This window comes from Leptodactylus fuscus, chromosome 1 (genome assembly GCF_031893055.1).
Source record: "Leptodactylus fuscus isolate aLepFus1 chromosome 1, aLepFus1.hap2, whole genome shotgun sequence".
Taxonomy (NCBI): Eukaryota; Metazoa; Chordata; class Amphibia; order Anura; family Leptodactylidae; genus Leptodactylus; species Leptodactylus fuscus.
In genome coordinates this window covers 312,752,746-312,779,966 of record NC_134265.1, presented here as the reverse complement: position 1 = coordinate 312,779,966, position 27,221 = coordinate 312,752,746, and the positions used below count along the sequence as shown (strand labels likewise).

The 27,221-nt window shown below is 40.6% G+C and overlaps 1 protein-coding gene across 1 annotated transcript; it reads right to left on the bottom strand.

Annotated features, from left to right (window-relative positions):
* CHIC2 (cysteine rich hydrophobic domain 2) lies at window positions 1-27,165 on the bottom strand. Its single transcript, XM_075259590.1, has 6 exons — window positions 26,938-27,165; window positions 19,438-19,492; window positions 19,188-19,343; window positions 4,541-4,597; window positions 4,315-4,374; window positions 1-2,386 (listed from the first exon to the last, which is right to left on the bottom strand). The coding sequence occupies exons 1-6, from the start codon at window positions 27,057-27,059 to the stop codon at window positions 2,336-2,338; spliced, it is 501 nt and encodes a 166-aa protein (XP_075115691.1). The 5' UTR covers window positions 27,060-27,165; the 3' UTR covers window positions 1-2,335.
* Between the last annotated feature and the right edge of the window lie 56 nt (window positions 27,166-27,221).

Below are 27,221 nucleotides of genomic sequence, written 5' to 3'. Positions count from 1 at the left end.
TCATTATTGAGATTTCTTCATTTTAATAGTGTACAAATGGCAAAACATAACTAAAGCCAAGCATCTTACAGCAACGACATATGGACATCTGATAATTTGTACAACTGATTCTCCATGATTAAATAAATGGTGTATTCCCTTGCCCGCAGTGGTTATACACCAAAAATAGGGAAGGGGGGAAATTAACTGGAGCAAAAATGTTACAAAGGTAATATATACGTTAGGAAACTTATCTAAACAGCTTCATCCCACCCATTGTGTTAGTGCTGGCTATACATCTGTTAATAGTGACAACATAAAGTTGAAATGAAAAAGGAAAAAACAAAAAAATTATATCAGAAGTCATAACAATATCTAAAGGTGGGTAATCCTTCACCTACGAATATATATGTGAATGAGGACAAGTTCTCGTGTCGATGACATTCTATGAGGAATTTGAGATGAGTGATTATTTTATATAGTGGTAATAAGTCCTTATTTGTCATATTAAATAGAGCAGTGGTAATAACCATTTATTTGTCGTTTTAAATAAAGCATCTGAATTGAAAATGCTATATATCATATACCACAGATTTATAACTAGTTTTAGAATATAACCATGTTCAGACACCTAAGTAAAAAAAAATAAATTGATATTATTCCAGGTAAAGACTAAGTTACCATTGTGTACAGACTTATGTGACAAAAAGCATGTTCCTAGATTCGCTCCGAACTTCCTAAGCAAAGCCTATCGGACGTATATACGTAACTAAAGGGAATCTGTCGGCAGTTTTGACCCCTTAAACTACAGACGTTGCTATATGAAGGATGGAGAACAGTTTAAAACGGCTAGGGAACCCATGGCTCTCCAGCTGCTGTGAAACTAAAACTCCCAACATGCTCCACTCACTTCTATGGGAGGTCCAAGAATAACAGAGCCAAGTATGCATGCTGGGAGTTGTAGTTTTGCAACAGCTGGAGAGCCAAGGTTCCCTACCCCGGTTTAAACATACCTGGGGTGATGGCCATGCAAGCTGTATGACTAAGATATCAATGTTTTAATGCCCCCGATGATACAATTGTAAGTGACCAGGCTGTCCTTTTATGTGCAATGACCAGAACCCTCTGCACTGTACATTGTCCCCACACTCCCAGTTTTAAGTTTATGTTCACATGGAGGAATTTGGTGCCAATTTTGAATCTGTGGCTTGAAACCCCCATTTACCTAGGGTCAGGAATCTGAGGCAGATGTCATCACTCAGAGCACAGAGAAGAGACCAGTGAGGGCAGAAAGCTCTGGGTATTGCACATAAAGAAGTTGTATACTTGGGAGCATTAACATATTGATTGTGCACGATCATTGCCCCAGTTATGTTTACAGACCTTTCCACGTCCTCCATTAGCAGTTTTGAGGAGTCACAAATGCAGATAGACTGCCTTTAAATAAAGTTTGCATATGGAACGCAGCCAACTAATGGCTAACACAGGAAGATGAGGAGAGGTAAGTAAGGATATTACAGCTTTGATAGCCTGTACAAATGTATAAATAGTAGAGATGAGCGAGTAGTATTCGAAACGGAACCGACGCAGAGGGGGCCCAGCGTCCTGCCGCTCAATCTCCTGCGTGCCGGCTGCGTCCATTCATTCCTATGGGTGCGTGCTATTCGAAACTACCATTTCGAATACTACTCGCTCATCTCTAGTAAATAGGAAAAGTTTCCTAATCCAGACTTGAGACCAGAGTATAACAATATCAGAACTGTGCGGTCATGAGCTCCAGCAATATGCATCATACACATTTTAAACATTCTAGATCGCTCGAGAATGGAACATCTACAACTTTTAGTTTTTCCTGGGACATCCTTATCAGAGCCAGCTGACAGGATCATCATAGGCAAACAGGAATTCCTAATGGTGCAGTGAAATCTTGGTTCCCAAAAAGTGTGACATGGGAAGAGTGGAGGGAAAAAAAAACAAAAATAAAAAATAAATCACCCACATTAGCACTGTGATATACAGATAAAAAAAACCTAAGCATTTCAACTACGGGAAATAAGGTGTATATTATGTGAGAAGATGGTCACTGAGTATTTATTGGTGCACATGAATGTTCAACTGAGTGAAGTAGTGTTTATGAGAAAATGAAAAAAATAAAATAAAATACATTCCTTATATATAAGGAACAAACCACAAGATTCAGCAGAACCTTTGCTATGTCACCACTGGGAAAACACCAAGCAAGGCACCATCGGAAATACAGGTTAAGTCAAATAAGTCCTCGTGGAAAGAAAAAAAAACAAAAACAGGAGGAAAAAAACCACTAAAAAAAAAAGAAAAAAATCTTGAAAGAAAACTGCTAATCTGGTCGAAAAATTGGCGTCTTTGGTAAAAATTCTATCAAGATGACCTGTGAAAAGAAGAAGAAGAATCAGCTTTCTGCCTCGTCCGTCATATGCACAGTACAAACACGTGACATTTATTGCCCACTTAGAGGCTACAGAACACTGAATTTCATGGAAAAAAAAGGCAAAGAAAGAGGTCAAATCGAGCAAACAAAAAGTAAACTCTTTTCAGCCCCGAGTCCATTAGATGATGCGACACAGCGGGTGTTTTAGGGTAATAAACAACAACACTGCGCGCTATGAAAAGAGGCGAACAAACATATGGCGGAGGGGTCACTAAATCTGTTCAGTAAGCACCAGCTAATTATTAACTGATGATCTAAGTGATACAGTTCATCACATCGCCATGGCAAAACAATAGGGCAATCCCTTTGATAGCACCTTTACAATGAAAGTATGCCTTACTGCTAATCATGGCCTTTTACTACTAATTAATGGCCGAGTGTCAAGGGGCTATTGTATACCCTCCCTTATGAATATTGATTCGCCTTAGGAGGGCAATTAATTATAACGTGGAATGCAAGGGTTAATTCGCTGCAACAGAGCAAAATAGAGTTCAACAGAAATGATATAATAGTTCAGCAGGTGAAAGCGAGAAACATTACTCACAGCCAGCAGATACTTTTTTTTTATTATTATTTTGTCTCATTTTAAAATTGACACAGAATAAAACTGGTTTCGTACAGTCGTAACACACAATACAATTATAATGGAGTATTCTATATGGTTTATAATATTTTAGACAAATATAATCAAGATTTACCATCATATAATGGCAATGGCAATGGAAATATAATTGCACAATTTAATTGTGATATAATTAATGATTATGTGTCATTATCTGATTTTACAAATCTTTCAAAGTTGTTTTAATTATCATTAAAACTTCTATTACATAATCTATTAATCAATTTAATTTCTATTACACTAATTTTAGTTTTATTTTATATGCACGGCTTGAATATTTTGTAATATTATGAACAATTCAAAAATCATATTTTAATCCAAAATGAAATAATTTTATTTCATAATTATTTGTTATTGATCCTTTATATTATGAGCTATATTTTAAATTTATTGATATGAAAAGTTGGTGACATTTTACAATTCAAATCGTATTTAGAGTTCATATTTTTATTAATCCTCTTTACTACTATTATAAAACTATATTTTATATTTATATAATTTGATATATTCAATTAAAAAAATTTTTTAAAACGTAATAAGCTTTTACTATTCTAGCTATAAAGTTTAATTTTATTTATATATTATACTATTAAACAAAAAAAATTAAACAGTTATAAATCTTTTACTATCCTTTCTAGCTATAAAGATGAATATTATAGCACAAAAGAAAAAAAATAATCTGTTACCTTTAAATCTAATTTAAAGTAACAAAAATGACATCAATTGTTGCAAACAACACTTTAATCTATAATAAACCAGATACCAGGGCCAACTGCTAAAAAGACAAAAGATGGGGAAATATTTTGTTTCAGAAAATAACCATTAAAAGGGACAAGGCCGTCTGTACGCCTCTGATGAATTATCCTATGAGAGTGAACTTGAATATGGCTATTTAGTATCATGCTAATGAAGCCTCAGACTTGCTGGGCACCCAAAGATGTGCTTATCTTTCTTACAGAATCGAAAATTTCACACCCCATCAATGCACGCCTCGGCTACTTTATTTCGGCAATTAATTTATTATTTTTCTCAACGGCGCGCTGAAGACTTGTCTCCTTGCCCTTCATAACTTTATAAATCAGCCCTACACAGGACTCTGTGCGATTGTGGAGCGTAGAAAATCCTTCCGCTCGGCCGATTGAGCTCCTGACACTTTTACTGATTAATAATCGGGGAAAGAATAAGATCAGAGGCAAAATAAATGATCATTTAATAGAGAGACTCACAAAACAGCCCTTTAACTTACATATTCCATCATGTTATTGGTTTCACATTTCCTTTTGCTCAGTCTCCAGTGCAAGCACAGCTGGAAGAGAGGGGTAGTAAAAGAAGAAAAATGAGCTCCGCTGGACTGCGGCACACACATTAGCCCATTTATCCACCTTTCATATTTTTTGCCTAACAAAAGCATCTGTTTCCATACTGTGCAATTCAGACTCCAACACTGCCAAGTTGCTCCCCGCGGTACTCACCTTGTGGTATAACCTATTGTTTTCCCATTCCAATAACTTCTCAATCGATCTTCGTGTCTGGAAGACAAATGAGGGACAATTTTACCCTTCAGTAATTTAAGGGAGATAAAGAAAGGGGAGAAAAAAAACCACATACACTTTGCAGCTGTTTATTGCATGAGACAATTCAAGCTATGGGACGGTGACTGGGTCTGGGGTGGTCTGTAATGTTCTGAAAGGGACGCTGTTAAATAGTAACTCAAGCTGTAATGGATACACTTATAGAGGGGGGCAAAGGATTCACTCAAAACAACTTAGTGTACTTTAATAGCCCATAAATGTGCCCCTGAATAAGGACATTTGTGGTAACAAGAATATTATAATACTATGGCATCAATGCTACACAACTTCTTTATGTCAATGGAAGATTACTTATTTTAGCACAAGTTAAACCAGTCCTTGAGGCTCTGTTCACATAGACAGCAAGTAAAGCCTAGTCTGTAGTGTCTATGCTCATCAACAATACCAGAATCCTAACAGACCCCAATGTAAGTCAATGGAGTACATCAGGATTCGGGACCTAAAATAATTTACAACAACAATAATCTCTAAGGCTGGTCTTACACGACCGTAGTGGTTTTTGCGGCAACTCAAATTTCATTTCAAAAAATCATTCTGCAAATGTCCGTGTCCATCAGCACGCACCCATATAGTTCTATGGGACAGTCTGTGCCGTGCTGTGATGTCCGTGACTTTGTGGACCTGCGGTATTCACTGCGGACCCCGGTCACGGCACGATACACCACGGATAAAATATCTGGTGGTGTAAGAGGCCGCACTGAATGCACAAATGGTCTGCAATTGAGAACCCACAATAGTGGACTCAACTTACTGTCATGTAAAACCAGCCTTAACCTGCGGAGAGCCGAAACAAAGGAAACTTATTTCACTAGTCTGTCAAGAACAGGAGCCAAAATACTAATGGGAATAGGGCCTTAGAGGTACATTGAAAAATTGAACATGAGTGTCATGTAAAGTAATCCAAATGCCACCACTAATGTTCTATGCACATTAATATGAAGTTATATCATCTATAACATATCAGACTTCTAACTGGATAGCACATGTGATACAGTGACAGACGGGTACAAGGCATTTAACTCCTATCACTAAACTATGGCGGTATAAATGTTCTATCAGTGACAATGTAAGGTTGGGTTCACACTAGAGCCATACTCTGTCTTTCGTATCCACTGTGAGACCTGAACAACGGAGATCTCACCCACGGACACCATAGACTATTATCAGGTCCGCCGAGTTTCCTCTGTGTTTTTGTACTGAAACCAGTGGAGAGAAAAGTCTTCCATGACTGGACTTTCCTCTCCGCCGTTTTTCAGTGGAATTTGCGATGAAGACTTTGACACAAATGTGAACGAAGCCCAATATAAGCCTAACCAGTGGCCATAGACAAGAAGGATTCTGAAGATTATGGTCTATAACAAACGGCTGGACACCTATTGATCACATTGATTGTTCCGTTTTGTTTCTGGCTTTGTGGTTCATATACATCATAGCAGTTTCACACTACCATTTTTATTTCTGTTATTTTTCTGATCCAGCAGAGGATCAGTACAATGGACAGTAAAACTGCCAGACATAGATACAAACAAATGTTTTGGTTTGTATCCATTATCATGGAGAGTGATGATACATTACTGGGATATGGTCAAAGAGTCCTGACTAGATTTACTGTCCAGAACACAAAGAAAGTATCGTATATACTCGAGTATAAGCCGAATTCTTCAGCACTGTTTATGTGCTGAAAAAGCCCCCCTTGGCTTATACTCAAGTCAGCAAAACTTTGGGGGGGGGGTCTATGACCAGCCGCAATATCAATGTATAGACTCTCCCATAAAATAGTGGGGGGAAAAAAAGCAGCTTTAAAAAAAATAAAGAAATGAAAAGTTGTAAATCCCTCCTTTCCCTAGAATACATGTAAAAGTAGAAAATGACTGTGAAACACAAACACATTAGGTATCCCTGTGTCTGACAGTGCCCGGTCTACTGAATATAGGGTATCTGCAGTGCTCCTGTTCCATCAGGAAGGAGTTAATAGGAGCACTGCAGATACCCTATAGTCAGCCAGACTGAATTCCACATGGGGGGGGGAAATAGTCCTCAAGCTCAGGGAAGGGGCAGACAGACACCAAAACACCCCCTCCCCAGCATCTACTGCACCAAAAAACTCGGGCCATTTTAATTTTTGAAATTTTCCAGTAGCTGCTGCATTCCCCCCCCCCCCCCCCCCTCGGCTCATACTCAAGTCAATAAGTTTTCCCAGTTTTTTTGTGGTAAAATTAGGGGCCTCGGCTTATATTCGGGTCGGCTTATACTCGAGTATATACAGTAATATAAAAGGTAACAACTAGCACGGACAGCTATAAATAGCTACATGTAAGACACAACTACCCCCAACACCGGATCTTAAAGCCTATGGCTAACCTATAGGTTTTCTGGTCAGAGAGAATAATCAAGATGGTTCCAGGGTAAGAGAAATGGACCTACGCAGCCATTTAGGCAATGGACTTAGAAGATGTTAGAAAGTGTGCTGAGCTAGGGATAGGTGGAGATGTAGCAACTCCAGTGCCCGCTGCAAAATAAAAACCTCAAATAGTAATATGTAATACATAGCTTGTTTCAAGTTTACTTTTCAAAAAAATCTATTTTATTGATATCAATTTAGGTGATGCGCTAATTATTATGCATCAATATTAATATATGCTACTCTTTATATAAGTCTTTTATGAACGAGTCAAAGTGGGGGAAAAAAATAAATATAGCAATTGGAAGTTTGGCCTACCAACGCAATACCCTGTCAGTATTAAGGACTTCCATAGAAACAGACAAATCTGGAGGTCAGTGGCAAACTTGTAGACACATTGGAAGGAATTTATGAAACGCTGCACTTCAAAAGGAAAAACAAAACACTACAACGTAGTAAAAAGTTGCAAAATTGTTTTAATCTCACTTCAATGAAAGGGTGGTGTAGAAAATGGAGCAAAGTCTCCAGACAGACGTGTTAGAATACAGACATGCCGGATTCATCAAACACTGTGCAACATTTGGTTAATTTTTCCTCCAAATTAGACCAACACAGATTCTAGCAAAAAGGACATTAAAAATTCCCCTTGTGGTAAATATCCCTCATTGTTTGCCTTATTTGTGTGTTTAAATCAGCCCTGAATCTGGGGATCAATATCTGTCTGTGAACAGAAGATGGAGGAACTCAAGGATAAAGAAAGTCAATGCTATCTTAAGAAAGATCACAGTCTATGGGATGGGATCCTGGGCAGAAGCATCTAAACTCCATGCTCCCAAGCATTTTGCAAGAAAATTAAGTTTTCATTGAGCGAAAGCCATAGATTTTGATTTGCTTCCTATTAACTTGCTTATGTTTAGTATTCTAGCGGAGTATTATAATCACTTTATACCGTAAGTGATATCTGTAAGACGTTCACCTTTATGCTATTGACGGTCATATGGTGATAAGCTGGACTTGTCACAATGTTTTGGACATGCAACTCAGGATGACCGTAAGCAGTCAAAATTAGATTGACGGCTGATGTAGACGTAGCCATTAACACTTTGCTCCATATCCGGCTTTTATAGCAGATATAACATATCTGCTCAGTGACACCAAGTGAATGGTCTTTGTTGGAATGTTTGTAGATGGAAGAACCTTCATGATGATATTGAATCATTTCAAGCCCAAGCAATTATTCTTTTTTGCAGATGAAAACTGTGTGTGAAGTGTTAGGGGGCACTATCACTAGATTTTCATGTTTTAGCTAAAGATATGCCGGAATAGCCTTTAAAAAAGCCTATTCAGGTGATGCTAATCGTTTGTAGAACCCCCCCCCCCCTCCACACACACATTTTTGTTAATTACCGTGGAAATCGATATGTAAATAAACTCCACCGTGCACACCCTTGCGTCATACCTTCTAGATGCCCACCGCTTCCTCCAAGCCCTCCTCCTCCTGCTCATTCACTGCCTCCATCGTCAGCAGTTTCTATTGAAATCACGTGCGTGCGTAGCAGCGCTCCCTCCGGCGCACTACTGCACGCTCTCCAGCGCCAATTCCCTGTAGAGAACATTGCGAGCTGACGCTGCAGCTACTACGCACACGCGTGACTTCAATAGAAACCGCCGACAATAAAGGTGGTGAATAAGGAGGGCTTGGGGGCAGCGGTGGGCGTCCAGAAGGTACGACGCAAGGGGCTGTCTTTCTACAAACGATTATAAGCACCTGAATAACACTCGACAAATACTTAGCGGAAACTGTCCATGAACTTTAATGTATACAGACACCTTTAGAAATAGGACAATTCTTAGAAACTTGGGGGCAACACGGTGGCTCAGTGGTTAGCCTTGCAGCGCTGGAGTCCTGGTCTTCGAATCCCGCCAGGAACAACATCTGCAAGGAGTTTGTATTTTCTCCCCATGTTTGTGTGGATTTCCTCCCATACTACAAAGACATACTGATGGGAAAAATAAAAAATGTAAATTGTGAGACCTATAAGGGGCTCATAATCTACTTAAAAAAAAAAAAAATTCTTAGAAACCTATGCCAACAAGTGGTTTATACTAATATTACAGAGGGTGATATAATTTCATCTTTACCCTCCAATTTCCTCCATAACGTTTTCATTTCAACAATTAAATCCCACTGACTTTCAAGAAAATCTATCTCAACAATACAATGGCAGCCTTCAGATAAAGAAGGATTAATAAAGGACATCTATTTCTTTTCCTTTCCTACAAGATGTATAGCCCACACAATGGTTTGTTTAGACGCAGAAGCATCACAGGAGTCTAGAACCGGAGAGGATAAATCATGATGCCAGGTGTTAAAAGCAAGCAAAAGCTGCAGGTGCAAAGTGACAGCTCCGTCCTGGGTGCAGCTGCAGTGTGGGATGAGAAAGGACGCCCCGGACCGCACCACACTGACTCATGTTAAGCCGCATCGCTGCCACCATCTCGCAGAGGTCTGCTCAGATTTCATATTCCGCTGCCGGATGTTAATATGCAATTAAGTCCGTGGAATAATTACCATTAGCATGCAATAAAAACAGAATCAGCACGGTTACCAATTAGAGCTCCATTGAAGTGAATAACCAACAGGACTCCCGGGCTCTCCACAGAGAAGTTTGCTCGAGTGGGAACCTAAGAGTTTACTTTGGACATGAGTGCCACTTTTTTAAAATTTATTACCTTCATTATCCGAGCATTTCGGGGAAAGTGAAACAGTGCCCCGAGCTGACAAAGATCAGCAGACCCTGCTTGTTTTTTTGTAAAGATCGTCTTTTTAGAGGCTGTTCCCCCCTTTCAATGAAAATGGGGCTGCAGTTATGGTCACACTTTGTGTTAATTTAGTTGCCAGTCAGCCTCAAATCCAAAGAAAATAAGGCTGCGGAGAGTAATTAACATTCAGTTCAGTCGTTTTGTCCCTTGTCTAGCCCCAAGCTTTGTTCCAATTGCCATCTGAATGCTGAAGGCTGGAGGGAAATCGATTTGATTCTAATCGCACCATGAAAAGAACATGATCTAACTGCTTTCAGCCCTCCGTAAATCTGAACCGGGTCTTTAGCACAATGCACCTTCCAATTTAGAAAGCACTGAATGTCTTGTCAATGACTTTGTGAAGAAGTAAGGGGAGAGGAGAGAAGAAAAAAAAAAAAAAAGAGGTTGGGGTGGGGGTGAGAGGGGAGGGGGAAAAAAAAAGGAAAAAAAAGAACAAGGAGCAGACATAAAAATTCCAATAGTTGTTTAAGCATTACAGTTCATTTGCATCACAGCAAACCTGAAAAGGGCTGACCCCTTAAACCGCCTCTCAAGTCTATGAAGTTGTAGCCTTGACAAGCTTATATTGACAGAAGTTCATTGACTCTGAAAGGCTACTCTATCAATGGTGGAAAGTGGCAATAGGTTCTACACAGAGCAGGCATCTGCCTGCCCACCCGCTGCTAAATCAATGGCAAAGGCTTCATAGAAGAAAAATATACAAATGAAAGTTTCGCACTACCTGATTACGGAACGTAAAGGTTTCTACGTCTTCGCTTGTCGCTGTATTTTTGCCCTTAATTTTAAGTGATGCCTTAAAAACCTGTAAAAACACTCAAAGGTATGCTTTCACTTCTTGAGGGATTGCAATGGAGAATCTAAACGGTAAATGTGTGCCAGAACAATAGGAACATACACTCATGACTCTGCTTTCTGTACATACGTTTTTAGACGCGTTACTACAAACACAACGCAAGATAACTTTGCTGGTGCAGGAGGGACAGCCATACAATACATGGGAGTCGCAGAGGACATCATTACGCGTTTCAATTTTCTCGGCTGTGACAGGTGAAAGTAAAAAGCTCCTGCACGTGCGGCCCCATTAATCTCTGCACTTGACACGGTACTGGTTCCCATCGAAGGGCAGGTGACAGCACAAAAACATAAAGAGACACTCGATTGGAGAGTCATATTTTTAGCTCACGACAATGGCACATTTATAGTCAAAGGGACAATGGAGGAAAATCCCGCATAAAAGCATGGCAGAGTCAGACAAGCCTCTTATATGTGTGCAAGTGCAAAATGTCACAATCCCAACCTTTCCAAAGATCAACATAAAAAGTTATCCTCCTATCCTACTTCCTATCCTATCCTTTCTACTAATAATATTATAAATGTGAAAGTTTGGATGTTTTTTCCTCAATCACGCAGAAACGGCTGAAAGGATTTGAATGAAATAAAACACAGGCTACTTTTTATCCTGATAAATGACATGGCTTCACGACTGTTATGAATTTATTTTCACGTACTATATTATACTTCTCTTGTAGCAGCCTTATCTCATCTTCTGAGAAAACCAGATCTGTTATCTCTCTGTGTAAACACGCGCTAACCCTCAGTGGATTGTGTACACACATTTGCATATTATCTGATGTGCTCCAGGTAGTGCTGACATACTGGATGGGCAAACACCTTTAATCCAAATTGGCAGTTTGCCAATTTTAAACATGCCTGGAAAAAGAAATTCTAATTTGTCACAAACACCACAAGTTATGATGACGGTAGCCAGAAGTCAACAGAGTTCTCCTCAAGCGGAGCTGAGGAGGATCATTGACGCCAACAACACATTCATTATATAGCGTCCCAGCAAGCTGCTGAGATGCCGGAACAATCATGGGCACAGCGCGAGGAACGAGTTCAGTGGCAGGCCAGCTTGAGATTTGCCGAAACGCCGGAGCATGTGGATCATCCATGCCAACAACCCGCTCATTATATGATGTCTTAGCGAGCTGCTGAGTTGCCAGAACAATCACCGACACGGTGTGAGGAACAAGTTCAGCAGCAGGACAGTTTGAGAGCTGCCGAAATGCAGGAGCAGGCAAACCATCGACGGCAGCAATTTGATGAATATAGGCGGATCATCGACGCCAACAACCCGCAGATGAAATCATGGGCAGAGGCTAGTAAGTACATAAAGAAAATCTAATATAATAGAGAAATAAAAATCCTACACACAAAATTGGCATAAATGTATCAAGATATTGGAGGATTAAAATGAGCCTCTGCATTGGAGTTTTTTTTTTTTGTTTTTTTTTTATAATATAAAGCATATAGAGATGTGAAGTAATGAAGGTTTTGACAAAGCAGCTTTATTGTGCTCCAGTCAGGATGTGGACTATCCTCACCCGTTATTCTCAAAGCATCAGGTTACAAAGCTGCACACATGCCTTGCCTTTTCTATAGGGCTATCCTCCCTATTCCTGACTATGGCCTTAGTCCATTCTGGGGTTGCCCTGTTTTCAGTGTGTGGGTTCTGTGTATTCGAGCGATTGATCCAAAGAGGGACATAGGAGCTCACATCTACCAACACCTGTACCTCTCTACTTTACAATGAATGGATCATCCATGAGAGAAATATCATTAAAAAATGTATAAGAAGTGATCAAAATAGTTGATAATTATCAATTATTTCCATCACATCCATTTATTGATGAAAAGTTCTAAAGATTATAATTTTCAGTCTAGGAAATGAAATACAGCACAGGGAGCTTGGCCTGACATTTAACTACATCCTCTTAGTAAGATAAGAAGAGTCTTACTAAGGGAAGTAATGTGAAACATATGGCTGCCACTTCTCTCCACTGTAGTCAGGAGGCAGTGCTGAGTCCAGCCTGACAATTCCTGTGGCAGTCACGCAAATTGTAGGAGTAGCTAGAAAATAGGTTCAAAAGTCAGTTAGTACCTAAAGGGGAAGGGTAACAGCTATTATTTCCCTCAAATCTTGTTTGTTGGTTGATTTCATAGCCCAGTTACATAAGGGCAGGGCTGTGATCTGTGACTACAACTAAGGGTTGGTTCACATTAGCGCTTGTATTCCGTCCGCAAGGAGACCCCCCAGACGGAATGCAATCGCAAGCGATGTGCTTGCAAAGCACATGGAGCCCATAGACTATAATGGGCTCTGTGTGCTTGCCGCGCACTGTCCGCACGAATGAATTGTGCGGGCAGTGCGCGGCAAGCACATGCAGCCCATTATAGTCTATGGGCTCCTTGTGCTTAACTGCACAGCGCTTGCATTAGCGTTGGTATTCCGTTCAGGGGGGTCTCCATGCGGACGGAGGACGAACGCTAATGTGAACTGGGCATTAGCTGTAGTGTCTATAGAAAGTCTAAGGCTCAACACATATGACTGTGGGCTTTGTTAGTAGGCTAGCTGTGTTTTAACAGCTAGCATACCGAGACAACCATAATTTTCTATGGGCCCCATACACCCACCAGTGTATTATCAGAGGTGCATGGGGGAACCCTGAGTTTGGGGGCTAAACTCAGGACAGGTCTTATTCCTGTCTGTTTTGTGTCTCAAGCTCACTACATGGCACTGTGCAGAGAGTCTCAGGTGATCATATAAGATTAGCAGCAGACGCTACTAACACAGGCTGAATCCGCCATTGAACTACAGATAAGCACCTCATGGTTATGAGCACATTTAGTAAAGGGGTTGCTGAAGGGTTCAGATGGTAATTGTAATGATATAAATGCCTTTCCCATTATCACACCAATTTTAATACTAAACCTGTTGCCAATATTTCAATAAACTAAACTTCAAATGCAGCATAAGAGACATTTCAGTCCAACCAGTTACTCCTGTGGCAACATCTCAATATTTCATACATTATTAAGAAGTTTAGATTACACACACAATAAAAATATTTAATAAAAAAGCATTTGTTTACAGGCTTTGAGATGGATATTAATAAAGCTCACTGAGCCAAGGGTAACATAAATCATCAGTATTAGATCTAATTCTCAGCACCCCTGCCAGACAGCTGTTACATGGGGGCCGAACTGCTGCAGTGAGCATGGGGTCAACCTCTCTGCTAGGATGTAGGTGCAATAGCAGTAATGGCCACTACTAAAAGCAGAGCTGTGGAGTCAATTAGCTAAACTTCAGACATCCCCCCTCCCCCACAAAATCTGATTCTGCAAACGCCAACTCAATGTGACTCCTGATAAACAGCAATGACAGAGAAATTCATTTTCACCATTTTGATAAAAACAGGGCCTCAGATCAATAACACACATGTATGAGATAGCTGGTACCCGCGACTTCGTCTGCGGTGACTGTAGAAATGGGTATATACAGGCGTGGGTAAGGTTTTCGTAGTGTGTATAAGTTTCTCTGCTCCCAGAGTCATATGAGGTCTTAATTTTTCCTGGGACAAATTTTTCTTCATGATGCCACCATTATTTATTCTATATAATGTACTGGGAAGCAGGGAAAAAATTCAGAATGGGGTGGATTTGAAGTAAAAATGCATTTCTGCGACTTTCTTACGGGCGTTGGTTTTACAGAGTTCACTGTGCAACCAAAATGACATGTCCCCTGTATTCTGTGTTTCCTTACGATTCTGGGGATACCAAATTTCTATGGTTTTATTTACATTTTGACCCCTTAAAAAAAAAAGGCAAAACTGTGTTAAAAAATTTTTTTTTTGAAAAGTCGCCATATTCCGACAGCCGTAACTTTTTTATACGTGCGTGTACGGGGATGTATAGGGCATCTTTTTTTGCGGGACCGGGTGTACTTTGTAGTTCTACCATTTTCGGGAAATGTTATTGCTTTGATCACTTTTTATTCAAATTTTTATCAGAATCAAAACAGTGAAAAAACGGCGGTTTGGCACTTTTGACCATTTTTCCCGCTACGGCGTTTACCGAACAGGAAAAATATTTGTATAGCTTTGTAGAGCGGGCGATTTCAGACGCGGGGATACCTATTATGTATGTGTTTCACAGTTTTTAACTACTTTTATATGTGTTCTAGGGAAAGAGGGGTGATTTGAATTTTTAATCCTTTTTATTTGTTTTTATATTTTTTTTTTACTTTTTTTTTAAACTTTTTTTTTTGCATTTATTAGACCTCCTAGGGGTATTGACATGGGTGGGCGGTGTCGCGGATTGTCAGAGCGGTGGGGGTCGGCAAACATGGCTGCTCCAGAGCGTTAAAGAGAGCCTCCTGGAGTATCGTTAAGGTGAGGGACAAAGTGGTAAAGTATATGTATATGAGATTGTGTGGGGTTAAGGGCGAGGCTGCAGAGGGCAATAGGAATTTAGTGGCTTGCTATGGTCCAAAGTGTGTGAGATTGCAGAGATGGTGGTGTGAATTTGGGTTTTGTGGGGGTCCGGGCACAAACGTATGTGCGCTATTGTGACGAAAAGTAGCCTATTGCGCAATCGGGTGTATTAACTATGTTTGTGGAAAATTTCAGCCAAATCGGTCGAGCGGGTTTTGCGTGATTGAGGAACAAACATCCAAACTCACAAACTTTCACATTTATAATATTAATAGGATAATATATATATATATATATATATATATATATATATATATATATATATATATATATATATATATATATGTTTTGTTTTAAAGCTAGTGCGGAGTCCATTTTTCCTGATGTGGATGCACACCAATGTAAGCTGGGGAAAAAAAAAAAAAAAAAAAAAAAAACTGATAGCATCCATGTGTTACCCATTTTTACCAGCCTGAAGACATTGACAAACACAAAACAACTTTGAAAACAGTAAAGGCCACGGGGCTCTTCTGAGCTCCGCACCCCTTTCAATTGATGGGGATGCTAAGAATAAGAGACTGCCACTGATTCAATAGTTATTGGCTATCTTAAAAGGAAAAAACATTAATTTAAAGGGAAATAAAGAAAAAAGGTTTCATTCACAAGAGCGCTAGGTCAGCCAGGTTCTGAACAGTCCTGCACTTTCCCTTAAACAAATGCCCCATTATAAATAACTTGAAAAACAGCACAATGTTAGTGTAAGCAGGGGTTAATTACAATGTACAGCGCTAGACACAATACACCGTTACTTATGGTTACAGATTGTTTTCATACAAGAAAACACATCATGTAATAGTCTGTGAGCAGATTAGTCAGACACTTGCAGACTGCTGAGCATTCCTTGCACTGGCCATCCACATTAGATTTACAATCTGATTTGTATGGGGCACATACATCAGACGGAACTGGAGTCAGACGGCTTGGATTTTACCCCTCATGTCCCTCTGTTTCCCATGGAGATAAGGGGGTGCTAAAGGTATCTTCACATGAATGAGTGGTGAGCAATCTAGATTTAGCCAAGTGTGTCCAATATATAGATTTATCACAGAAGATTTTTCTGGAAGAGCAAATCATAAAATGAACATCTAGATCTATCTATAAAAAAAAATATATACAGGTAGTCCTCGACTTACTACGTTGATCCATTCTTACGCGTCGTCGTAAACCGCATTTCGACGTAAGTCAGAAGCATACCATACGACGACGCATAGGAACGGATCAACGTTAGAGATGAGTGAACACTGTTCGGATCAGCCGATCCAAACAGCACGCACCCATAGAAATGAATGGAAACACCTGTGACGCCGGCCGCCGGCAAAATCAGCGTCACAGGTGCTTCCATTCATTTCGATGGGTGCGTGCTGTTCGGATCGGCTGATCCGAACAGTGTTCGCTCATCTCTAATCAACGTGATTTAGCCTGCAGCGGCTCGGAACCGAGGAAGACTGTACCATATACAGTACAGTCTTCCTCGGTTCCAAGCCATTGCAGACTAAATCACGTACTGTACAGGGAGAGCTGGCAGCTTGCATTTATGCAGGAGCTTACTTTTTCTTATAGGAATGCATTGGCCAGCATTGATTGGCCAGTATACAGCATTCGGCCAATCAACACTGGCCAGGAGGCGGAGTCTAAGATCGGACCACAATGGAGACTGTTGTGGTCCGATCTTAGACTCCACCTCCTCCCAGACGAGCCTCCGGCAGAACCAGCATTGATTGGCCGAATGCTGTACACTGGCCAATCAACGCTGGTCAATTCATTCCTATTAGAAAAAGTCAGCTCCCCTCGTAACAGCAAGCTGCCAGCTCTCTGACTAGCAAGGACGAGCCTGCTGCAGAACCAGCATTGATTTGCCGCAATCTCATCCTTGCTAGTCGGGAGTGCTGGCAGCTTTCTGTCACGAGGGAGCTTTACTTTTTAGCTCATTTCTAGTCGTAACCACGAAACGTCGTAACCCGAGACCGTCGTAACCCGAGGACCAACTGTATATGTATGTGCATGTTGTGACTGCTGTGTCCAGGTGTTATTACACTACCACACAGTCCCATGACAAGGCTGTAACAATTTCTGATTTTCAGTTGAACCTGCTCGAGTCTGAAGCCAGTACTGTCTGTCAGAGGTTGCGGGACGATCAATAATGGCAATAACACCCAATTACATTGCACCTACCTGCATTAAGACATATAAGTTTACCAGACACCCCAGAATAAAAAAGAAAAATCTTAGTAGTATATCCCATTAACAAACAACACTCCCTATACTTATCAGCCTCTGCGCCTGCTGCCCCCTACTATCCTAAACTGAAGTTCACACTGAAAACTTTGCTGCATTCGCTTTGCACTAGACAGACGCAGCTCAGAGGCATCAAACTACAGCTCACAATAAAAATCTAAGTAGAAGAAATGGGGATTAGAGCGAGGGAGCCTAGTGAGAAAGAAAAGGCTAAAGAAAAGACAGAAGCAGTCAGAGCTAAATAGGAAGTTTCTATCTCAGCAAGTATTGTTTTTTTATTCACATTGATGTAGGTCAGCGCTTCTCTATAACATCCTATACAATTCTGCTGATGCTACTGAAGGAGTCCTCTACTGTCTGCAGTGTATGGGTGACACCATGCCAACTACACTACATTCACACGACCGTGGAAAATTAACATTTTATAGCTGTGAAAATGGGTATTTTCCATTTTTTCAAGCGGACAAAAAAAATCCTCCATGCAGGACTTTTCTGTCTGTTTGAAAAAACAGACAGTAAGTGCCAAGTTATTTATTTATTTTTAACATTGAGGTCTATGGGCAAAGTACATATAACTGACAGTAACCAATAGCCATCAGTTACTGTCCGTTATGATAGGTGTACGTCTTCTGAGCGGACACCAACGGTAGTGTGAACCCTACCTTAGAGATGGAATGCACAGGAGAAATCGGCTTTTTTTTTTTAACTCAAAACATGAATCCTATAATGGCCAGAAGTAATTTGCACTGAACTACTGACTTATGCAAAGGTTGTTGAACGTTCAGGGACACATTAAATACCATTTAACAATACAAAAAAAAAAAACAAAAAAAAAAAAGAGCTAAATTATATTAAATAAATAAATAAATGAGAGAGGTATATGCATTTTTTTCAGAGCAACTCCAACAATGTATTTATACACCGTTCAAAAAACCTGAAATAACTATATAAACTGAATATCAACATAAATAACCCTCTTTCTCAATCACAAGATGGTTCAAACATTTTCTAATCCTCATCCTCATCGGAGTTAAAGAAGTGCACATTTCAGAGGCAGTGAAGAGTTTAAAGGGGTATTCCCATGTACATAACCATTTGTAAATTTGTAGATAATAAAAAGATAAACATTTTTGCAAATATAAGTAACTAAACATTTTGCAAAGTTTTAAAGATTTTCTCTGGTCACAGTCTTGTCGTCTTGATCGGTTGCCAGTGGATACGACCATGAATGCAGAACATTTCTAAGGTCAGAGAAGCAGCTATGATTTCCTTATAGTGGAGGGATATCTTCTGATACATGGAGTGTCCCTGTCTGATAACACAGCCACAATAAGAAAATCATAGCTGGGTTCCTGACAAGTCCCAGACCATAGAACGTTGCTGTATTCATGGTCGTATCCATTGACAACTGATCAAGACAACAGACTGTCACCACTAAGAAAGTTAGAGAAAGTCTTTAAAATTCTGCAGAATTTTTAACTACTTATATATGCAAAAATGTTTAACTTTATATTATCTACAAATATAGATCTGATTATGTACATGGGAATATCCCTTTAAGAGTGGAGGAGGGGGCTGAATAACAAAGAAAGGAGCACTTTCCTTGGATCACATAAGCTTTCAATATTTGGTTGCTCTTCATGCAAAATTTGCCGGGAGGTCAGTGACCATTTCAATTTGTTAATACTTTGCATACAGATATAAATATAGACTTGAGAATCATAAACTTACTTACTCTCTTACTGAGACAGACTACGGGCCACATGCTGCATCCCAATGTACAACAACAGCACAGACACCCACATAGCAGCCACCGCACATTAATCGGAAGGTTCTTCTTAAGACAACTGTTGACTCTGTTAATACTAGATTTGAATTCCTCTGGTGCTACCTGGAAGTAAATGACAAAAGAAAAAAATTAGATGATAATAAGACAATGAAAACTTCACATTTGACAAGTCGATTGTCTGCTAATGGATACATACTTTTCCAGTTAAAGATGACGGGAATTCTGCTTCAAACTTGTTGCTAAGACCAAATCTAAAGGAAAGAATACAGGGGTTAGTCAATGGCGGCTTGTGAGCAGTACATAACATCGCCTGAAACTTACAGAGAACATCCTAGATAGGGGGTTAACTTATTTGTGGGCCCCTTAATGGATACAAAGCCTCACCATGAAGGTGCGCCAAAACCTTTACATAGTCAGTCACAAAGTTGCTTAACATTTACTGAACTGAATGTCATTGGTTTGCATTTGATCCGCAGGGACCCCGGGTAAATAAATGCACCCACCCTGTAAAGGAATATAGTGTTAGAGCCCTATAAAGTACACACTATCCTTCTCTTCTGCGGAGCAGAAATCTAGCAGCTTCCTGCGACCAAGTATAATCCCACTTTAAATAAAGAATTACAAGGTCTGGCTCTTGTCCATTATTCGCTAATGTAAAGTATGCAGAAACCATTAGCTTGCGCGAGAGACAGACGTTTGTTTTCATTACTCTTTTCCACATAGAGACGAAAAATATTTTGCTGAAATTGTTTGGCCTGAACACGTCCAGTGTGCATGGCGAGAAGCTGCTAATGCCGGGACAGGAGCGAGAGCCTCTCTGGAATGTTATGTCAGGGCTATTTCCAAAGGAGAAAATCTCTCTGTCCACAGTAACAAAGACAGCAGGAATTGGGGTTAAAGGGATTGATCACTAATCGCAGCTTGTAACCTACCTACAGGATCCCTTTAATGACCGATAATAGTAAACCATTACACTGCAGTAAAACTGAAAAGAAGGAATGCGGTTGCCCTTGGGCTTTATACCCTTCAAGAATCCAGATGGAGACAGACACTGCCCGAAATCTGTGTTGGATTGTTGTAGTCATTGTCATGTGCAATCCCTGCCAGTCATCTGATGCCTACTCCATCAACAGGAGCAAAGTCCAGGCAAAGAGCAAGGCACAGATGTCCTCACACAGCCGGGATTTATGGTGCCATACCTGGTCAACTCGGACTTTGCAAGAGAAGCAAAATGAAGCCTATCAGCACATTAAAAATACTACTGGGGGCCATGTAACACCTCATCTCAGCAGCAGTGTATATATATATATTTTTACCTAAAGTGTACAGCCGGCTTCCATAGAAGTGCTCATGGTAATCATAAACATATAGTAGACTAGCCTCTGCTCATGACTTCATGTGCATGTTGTTGGTGTCGATGATCCGCCTATATTCAGCAAATTGCTGCTGTTAATGATCCGCCTGCTCCGGCGTTTTGACTGCTGTCAAGCTGGCCTGCCACTGAAATCGTTCCTCGAACTGTGCCCGTGATTGTTCCAGCATCTCAGCAGCTTGCTGGGACGCCATATAAGGAGTGTGTTGTTGGCATCAATGACCCGCCTGCTCTGGCATTTCGGCTGCTCTAAAGTTCACACGTGAAAAAAGCTAGCTGATTTTGTCACTGATTTTTAAGCCTCGCTTTTTTTGGACGCTGTTTTTTTGCATTGGACGCTGTTTTTGACGCTTTTTCGGTCGCTGTTTTTTTGAAGCTTTTTTTTTTCCCCAGCCCATTTTTTAACTAGCCAGCCCACTGGGCATGGCCAAAACCAACCCCTTTTTGTCTGTAGGCGCCATTTTAGCACACATCTCCAACTGAGCAGAGCTCACTGCTACTTCATAGCAAGCTGCTATCTTTGATATCAAAAAATAAAATTTCCTGGAGAGAAGGGAGCCCAATGAATGCTGCTGTATCCAGATGTGCTGTGCTGTGATGAGTACTGTCACAAAATGGCTGCAGGAAGCAGCCAACACCCATGGCCACTCCTCTGGGATGTCACTTCCAAAAGTGTGATAAAAAACAGCTAGCTGTTTCAGTCGCTGTTTTTGCCAAAACAGCTGCAAAAAAAAGCGACCAAAAACCGCTAGCTGTTTTTTCAGCGCCCAATAGACTCCAATTCATTTTTTCAGGCGGAAAACGCCTGAAGAAAGGTCATGTCGCTTCTTTTTCTGCTAGCAAAAAAAGCTAGCAATAAAAAAAGCTAGCAGAAAAAAAAAAAAAGCTAGCAATTCACATAGGGCTCCATTTTATGGAGGCTGATTTGGCCGCGAAATCAGCTGTCAAAATCAGCGTCCATGTCCCCGTGTGAACTAGCCCTAAGAGCCGCTTGATGCCTAACTTGCTCACTCCTTCTGAGCTCAGCTTGAGGAGAAGTCTGTGACTTCTGGCTAAATTCATAGCGGTCGTTGTTTTAGAATTTTGCCACAAATTAGATTTTTTTTTCCAGCATGTTTAAAATGGGCAAACTGCCAATTTGGATTAAAGGGGTTTTTCTATGTCAGTGTCTCAGCACTGGAGCAGATCAGATAATATGCAGATGTTTGTGCACAATGGACTCAGTGTTGTGTGTGTGTTTACATAGAGAGATAACAGACCTGGCTTTATCAGCATGATAGTCCTGGCAGCAACAGCAGTGTAATATAGTATATGAACATTAATTCATAACAGTTGTGAAGCCATGACATTTACCGGGAAAAGTAGGATAAGATAGTTAAAATTGTGAAGGGAAATATTTTCCTGCATATTTGCTGTTCAGTAATCTGTGACTACATTAAGTCCAACCTGCCACTTTGAGGAGACCAGTAGATGATCTTTGGGGCCTCCAAACAAGCTCCGGTGAGGACAGATATCAGGGGGAAAAGGAAGATCAGTCAACATGTTTTATCCTTTACTACTGTAGATCACAATCCATTGTCAGAGGCTTAGACTCCTTAAGAAATAGGCATCACAGGCCAGACCAAGTACAAGAGCTTCCTTTATATTTCCAACTTATTTCCCACAAAACCGAAAGGAAATGTGCGATCTAAGCCAAGATGAATACCTGTGTTAGATATTGAGAAACGCTCACTAGGTGAGTTGGCTATTGCCATTTTGAAAAAGTGGGACTCATGTCAGACATTTATGGCATATCCATGGACTTGAAATAAATGTCTATGATGGAACCTCTCTTTAAATCATGACAATCTGTCAAGGCCTCTAAATGTCAAACCCCCCCTACAGAAGTAATATGCATCATGTATCCCTAAAGGGTTGTTAAATTGTATCCATTTAATGAAGCTAAACACATTAGCTCTTTCCTGGCCTGTGCATTGCGGTACCGTACATGTCTATATTGCATATGGTATATCACAGAGGATTTTCTACCCTGGATAAAACTAACCAATGGGAGAAAGCATGTCACAAAGTATACATTGAACAGATTATATTTAAGTTGTTTTGGAGTAACTGGACTAAACCCTTCCCCCACAAAAAAATAGAAGCTAGCGACGACCTACTGTGAAATACCCATGTGAGGTTTTTTTTTTTTACGGGGGGGGGGGGGGGGGGGGGGGGGGGGTATGTAGATTGTGAGCCCCATATAGCTGATCGCAATATACTTTTTTTTTTTCCTATCAGTATGTCTTTGAAGAATGGGAGGAAATCCACACAAACATGGGGAGAACATACAAACTCCTTACAGATGAAGTTCCTGGTGGGATTCAAGCCCAGGACTCCAGCGCTGCAAGGCTACAGTGCTAACCACTGAGTCACCGTGTTGCCCCTAAATAGCTATGTGTTTGTGCTTAGTGGATCCTCTATTCTTTCAGTGCTCGCTCTCTCTCTATGTATGGTGCAGAGGAGTTTACAGAGAAAACATCAGTCACACAGTAAGCCGCCGCCGCCACCACATAGAGATAGACTGCACAGCCACCAGGTCTATGCAGCTTGTTGCTTGACATTATGACTGTAAAGCAAATGGGTCATTCCGTGTCAAGTGAACCAATGATTTTTCCCTCTATATTTTTAATTCTTTTGAGAATTTGTTATTTGGTAATAGTGTGTCAGAGAATGCAAAATGTGAAGAAAAAAAAATTCTAGAAATTTTTTTGGATTTTTAATAGATTTTCAAAGTTCAGAAAAAGTGCGAATTTCTGTGTTGCCTGCCTTTACATTTCTCCTCATAACTTAGGCTAGAAAAAAGATAGAGAAACAAAATAAACGCCATTCTACTCAGAACTATACAGGCTTTCACCAAATATGTCACAAGAGTATCTTTGTTAATATTTTACCCATGTGAACGCAAACGCAAAATTTTAAAACGCATTTCCGAAAAAAACGTTTTATTTAAAAATTTCAAAAAAATGCACATGGGCCTGCTATGCCCTTAGCCACATCTGTACCAAAATTCAAGTTGGGATCGTGATGGGATAATATTTTAAAATATAACTATTACAGTGTCATTCCGAAAATCTTGAATTCAGATCTGTTCAGCCTGTGGACAGTGAAGTCCATGAAGTGGTAGAAGGCGGCACAAGATTGGCAATGGATGACATAACTGGTTATGTGACCTGTGAATATGATCGGCGCTGGTGGCTGGCTACTGTACTCTCCAAAGATTGTGAAAATGAAGACATAAAATTGACTTTTATGCATCCTTCTGGTCCAGCACCATCCTTTGTGTATCCAAGAAAACCAGACATTTTACAAGTCAACAAAAATCAGATATTAACTCAGGTGGAGCCTAACACCATGACAGGCCGTACATACTCTTTGACACAAAAGGAAATGGCCATTGCTAGTAAGCGCTTATGGACAAGATTACATTTCACTCACTAGAAAGGACAAATTGATGATAAAAGGCCAGTAGTTTAAAAATGTCCTATTAATTGTTTGATTAGTTCATATTTTATAGAATGAGGATTTATCTACTGGACTATTTTTCTTAATAAATTACATGTTTAGTGATATAATAAAAAAAACAATTGTTTTTGTAGAAATAGGTGTTATAAATATTGGTTCTTGTACTCTTGTTAACATATAATTAGGATGAGACTATTTAGAAAATCACATTTGAGGATATGAGCAGCTTTTTTCTTTCAGTTTGTTCAATGCATTCAGGTTGAAAATGCTGAACAAGTTGTGTTATGATGATAAGATGTATTTATTCTGGCACTTATGGGATTTGTTTTTTGTTTCTCTTTATTGTTGCATATAAATGTTGAATTCAGCAAGTTGTAATTTGAAAAGAAAAAAGGAAGAAGCTCACACAAACCTAAAATCAGATGATTCAAGGCTCAAAAAAAAAAATTTAAAAAAATTGATCCCAATTTGGTCCCAAGTTGAAAACCTGTACAAATATAACCAAGAACACAAGTAACACAAATGCATTTTTTCACAATTTTAAAACATACGTTTTTTTCACAATTGCACATCAAAATTTTGAATTTGATTTCTCCAAAATAAAATATAAAGAAACATCGTCTTGTGACATATCAAATGAAAGCCGGTACCGCTCTGAGAAAAATGATGCCTCTCCCACCTATTTATCTAAATTCTAGCCCAAGATATGTTAAAAAATGTAAAGCCATACCAGGCCAAAATTCACACTTTTTCAAAACTTTAGAAGTCTATAAAAAATTAACTGATGAAGAAAAAAATTCAAAACTTTTTATTTGTAATTAACTTAAGTTGTACTTCATAAAAAATAAAAATAAAAAAAATCTAAAGACGTCAGGTAAAAAAAATATTCCTATTTGGATCACTTGATATGGAATGACCCAAATGCAGAGTTATCTGGCTGTGACCTTGGTGACCTACATACCTAGGATCCTTACTGTTATAAACCCACAAATCTACATCCCTGGTGCCACGCCATCTTCAGGCTGGTCAGGAGCCCTAATTTACAAGGATAGTACAAAGACAAAGACTTTAAGCTATGTGCCTGGCAGTCAGCCATGGGCCAAGAGCCACACCTGGATGACTTACATGTCTAGGACCCAATTCATGGTAGATCCACCTGACGTGCTTTTCCAGGTCCGTCATCTGGGTGAACTTTTATATGTTGCTACTCGCCACATAATACAAAAGAAAAAAACCTCAAACAGCATTGACCTGGCTTGTAACATACCAACTCTGCCATTAGTATAACCCAATTTTTGCAATAACTCTTCTTCCACACCCCCAAGTAAGAATGTGCTAGCTCCATAATGGCAGTCAGCCATAACTTTTTTTTGCTATCTCAAGCTGCTCCTTACTCTGTTTTGTTTTTGCACCTTCACATGTTGGTCTCATCTTATCAGGTTCAGCCTGTGCTGTTAGCCTCTGATGTCATAAAAAAAAATACACTGACCACAAGACATTGGGATGACAGGCCATGTGACTGATTGTGTATGTCAGCAGTTGTTGTTAATAGGCAAAGGCACTATAGTAATAGGGACCTCCAATATCACTCTGATGGCAACCAATAGGTCCAGCCATACAAATTCCATAGGTAACAGAGTGTCTGAGAGAATTGAGAGGAATTACACCCATGGGGTCAGTGAAAGCCAACATCCTCTGGGTTCTATTTGGATTCAACCTTGGATTTTCAGGACGGTTCTGACTCTGGGTTGTCTGATCGGAACCAACACCCGATACTTGAGTTGATTCACCTCCTCTTTAGCGTTCATAGGTAACCCTGTACTGTGGGGTCCGGCTTTATCATAGGTAACCCTGTACTGTGGGGTCCGGCTTTATCATAGGTAACCCTGTACTGTGGGGTCCGGCTTTATCATAGGTAACCCTGTACTGTGGGGTCCGGCTTTATCATAGGTAACCCTGTACTGTGGGGTCCGGCTTTATCATAGGTAACCCTGTACTGTGGGGTCCGGCTTTATCATAGGTAACCCTGTACTGTGGGGTCCGGCTTTATCATAGGTAACCCTGTACTGTGGGGTCCGGCTTTATCATAGGTAACCCTGTACTGTGGGGTCCGGCTTTATTACTACCATTATCTATTCCGCCAGACTCCACAGTACAGATAAATACCAATGAACTGGAGAGAGAAGGCAGAGCTACTTGGGTGCAGGTTCAGGACTAGAAGCAACCCACAAACCAGAGGTTCAGCCCAAACAGAACCCAGGGGAAGAAGGTTTTTAAATCATCCCTTCAACATGTATGCCCTGTACATGGGGACAAGTGTCTGATCAATGGGACACCCAACAATCATGAGACCCCTGTGAGAATGGCGCAGTAGCATACATGCCTCACCTCTACAACAGTCACGTCTATGAGGCTGACGGAGGCAACAGTCACAATGGTTGTCATTCCATAGAAGTGACTGCATGGTGGTGACCACCAGACAGACATGACATGTGCACTAGACATGACATGACCACCAGACATGTGCACTAGAGCTCTATTCACAGGGGGATCCGTGTGTTTGTAGGCAGCCTAGCAGGGATCAGAGGCTTACCCTCTCTATATACTCTACGTACTGTATATACCACATGTACTGGGATGAGCTCACAGCCTGTGATCTGATCATGGGGGGAAGGGACTGCAGCCTCGCCTCTTGTGCCCCATGATGGCAGGACACTGAAGGGGACGCTGCATGTAGCCTTTCTTCCCCCGGCGGTCAGTACCGACCACTCCCCCTTATATGCCCCCTCCGTTCACCCCCGCTCCCCTTTCCAGCCTTACACTGTGACGTGCCCACATCCCCGCACCACCACCGGATCCGGGGCGTATTTCAGCAGCTGCTCCTCCAGCGCTCGCTCCTCATCCTCTTCCTCCTCTTCGTAAATCTCATCAAAATCCGCCATTCTTTAGGTCCTTAAAGCTGGGCGCACAGCGGAGAGCGCCGCAGCCGTCTACTACCTTGTCCCGGTGCCGTTACCAGGAAGCTAAGGCCGCCATACCCTGCCGCTACGTCACAACGTCAGCACGTTCGCGACGTCACGAGAGTCACGTGAGAAAGTGGCATT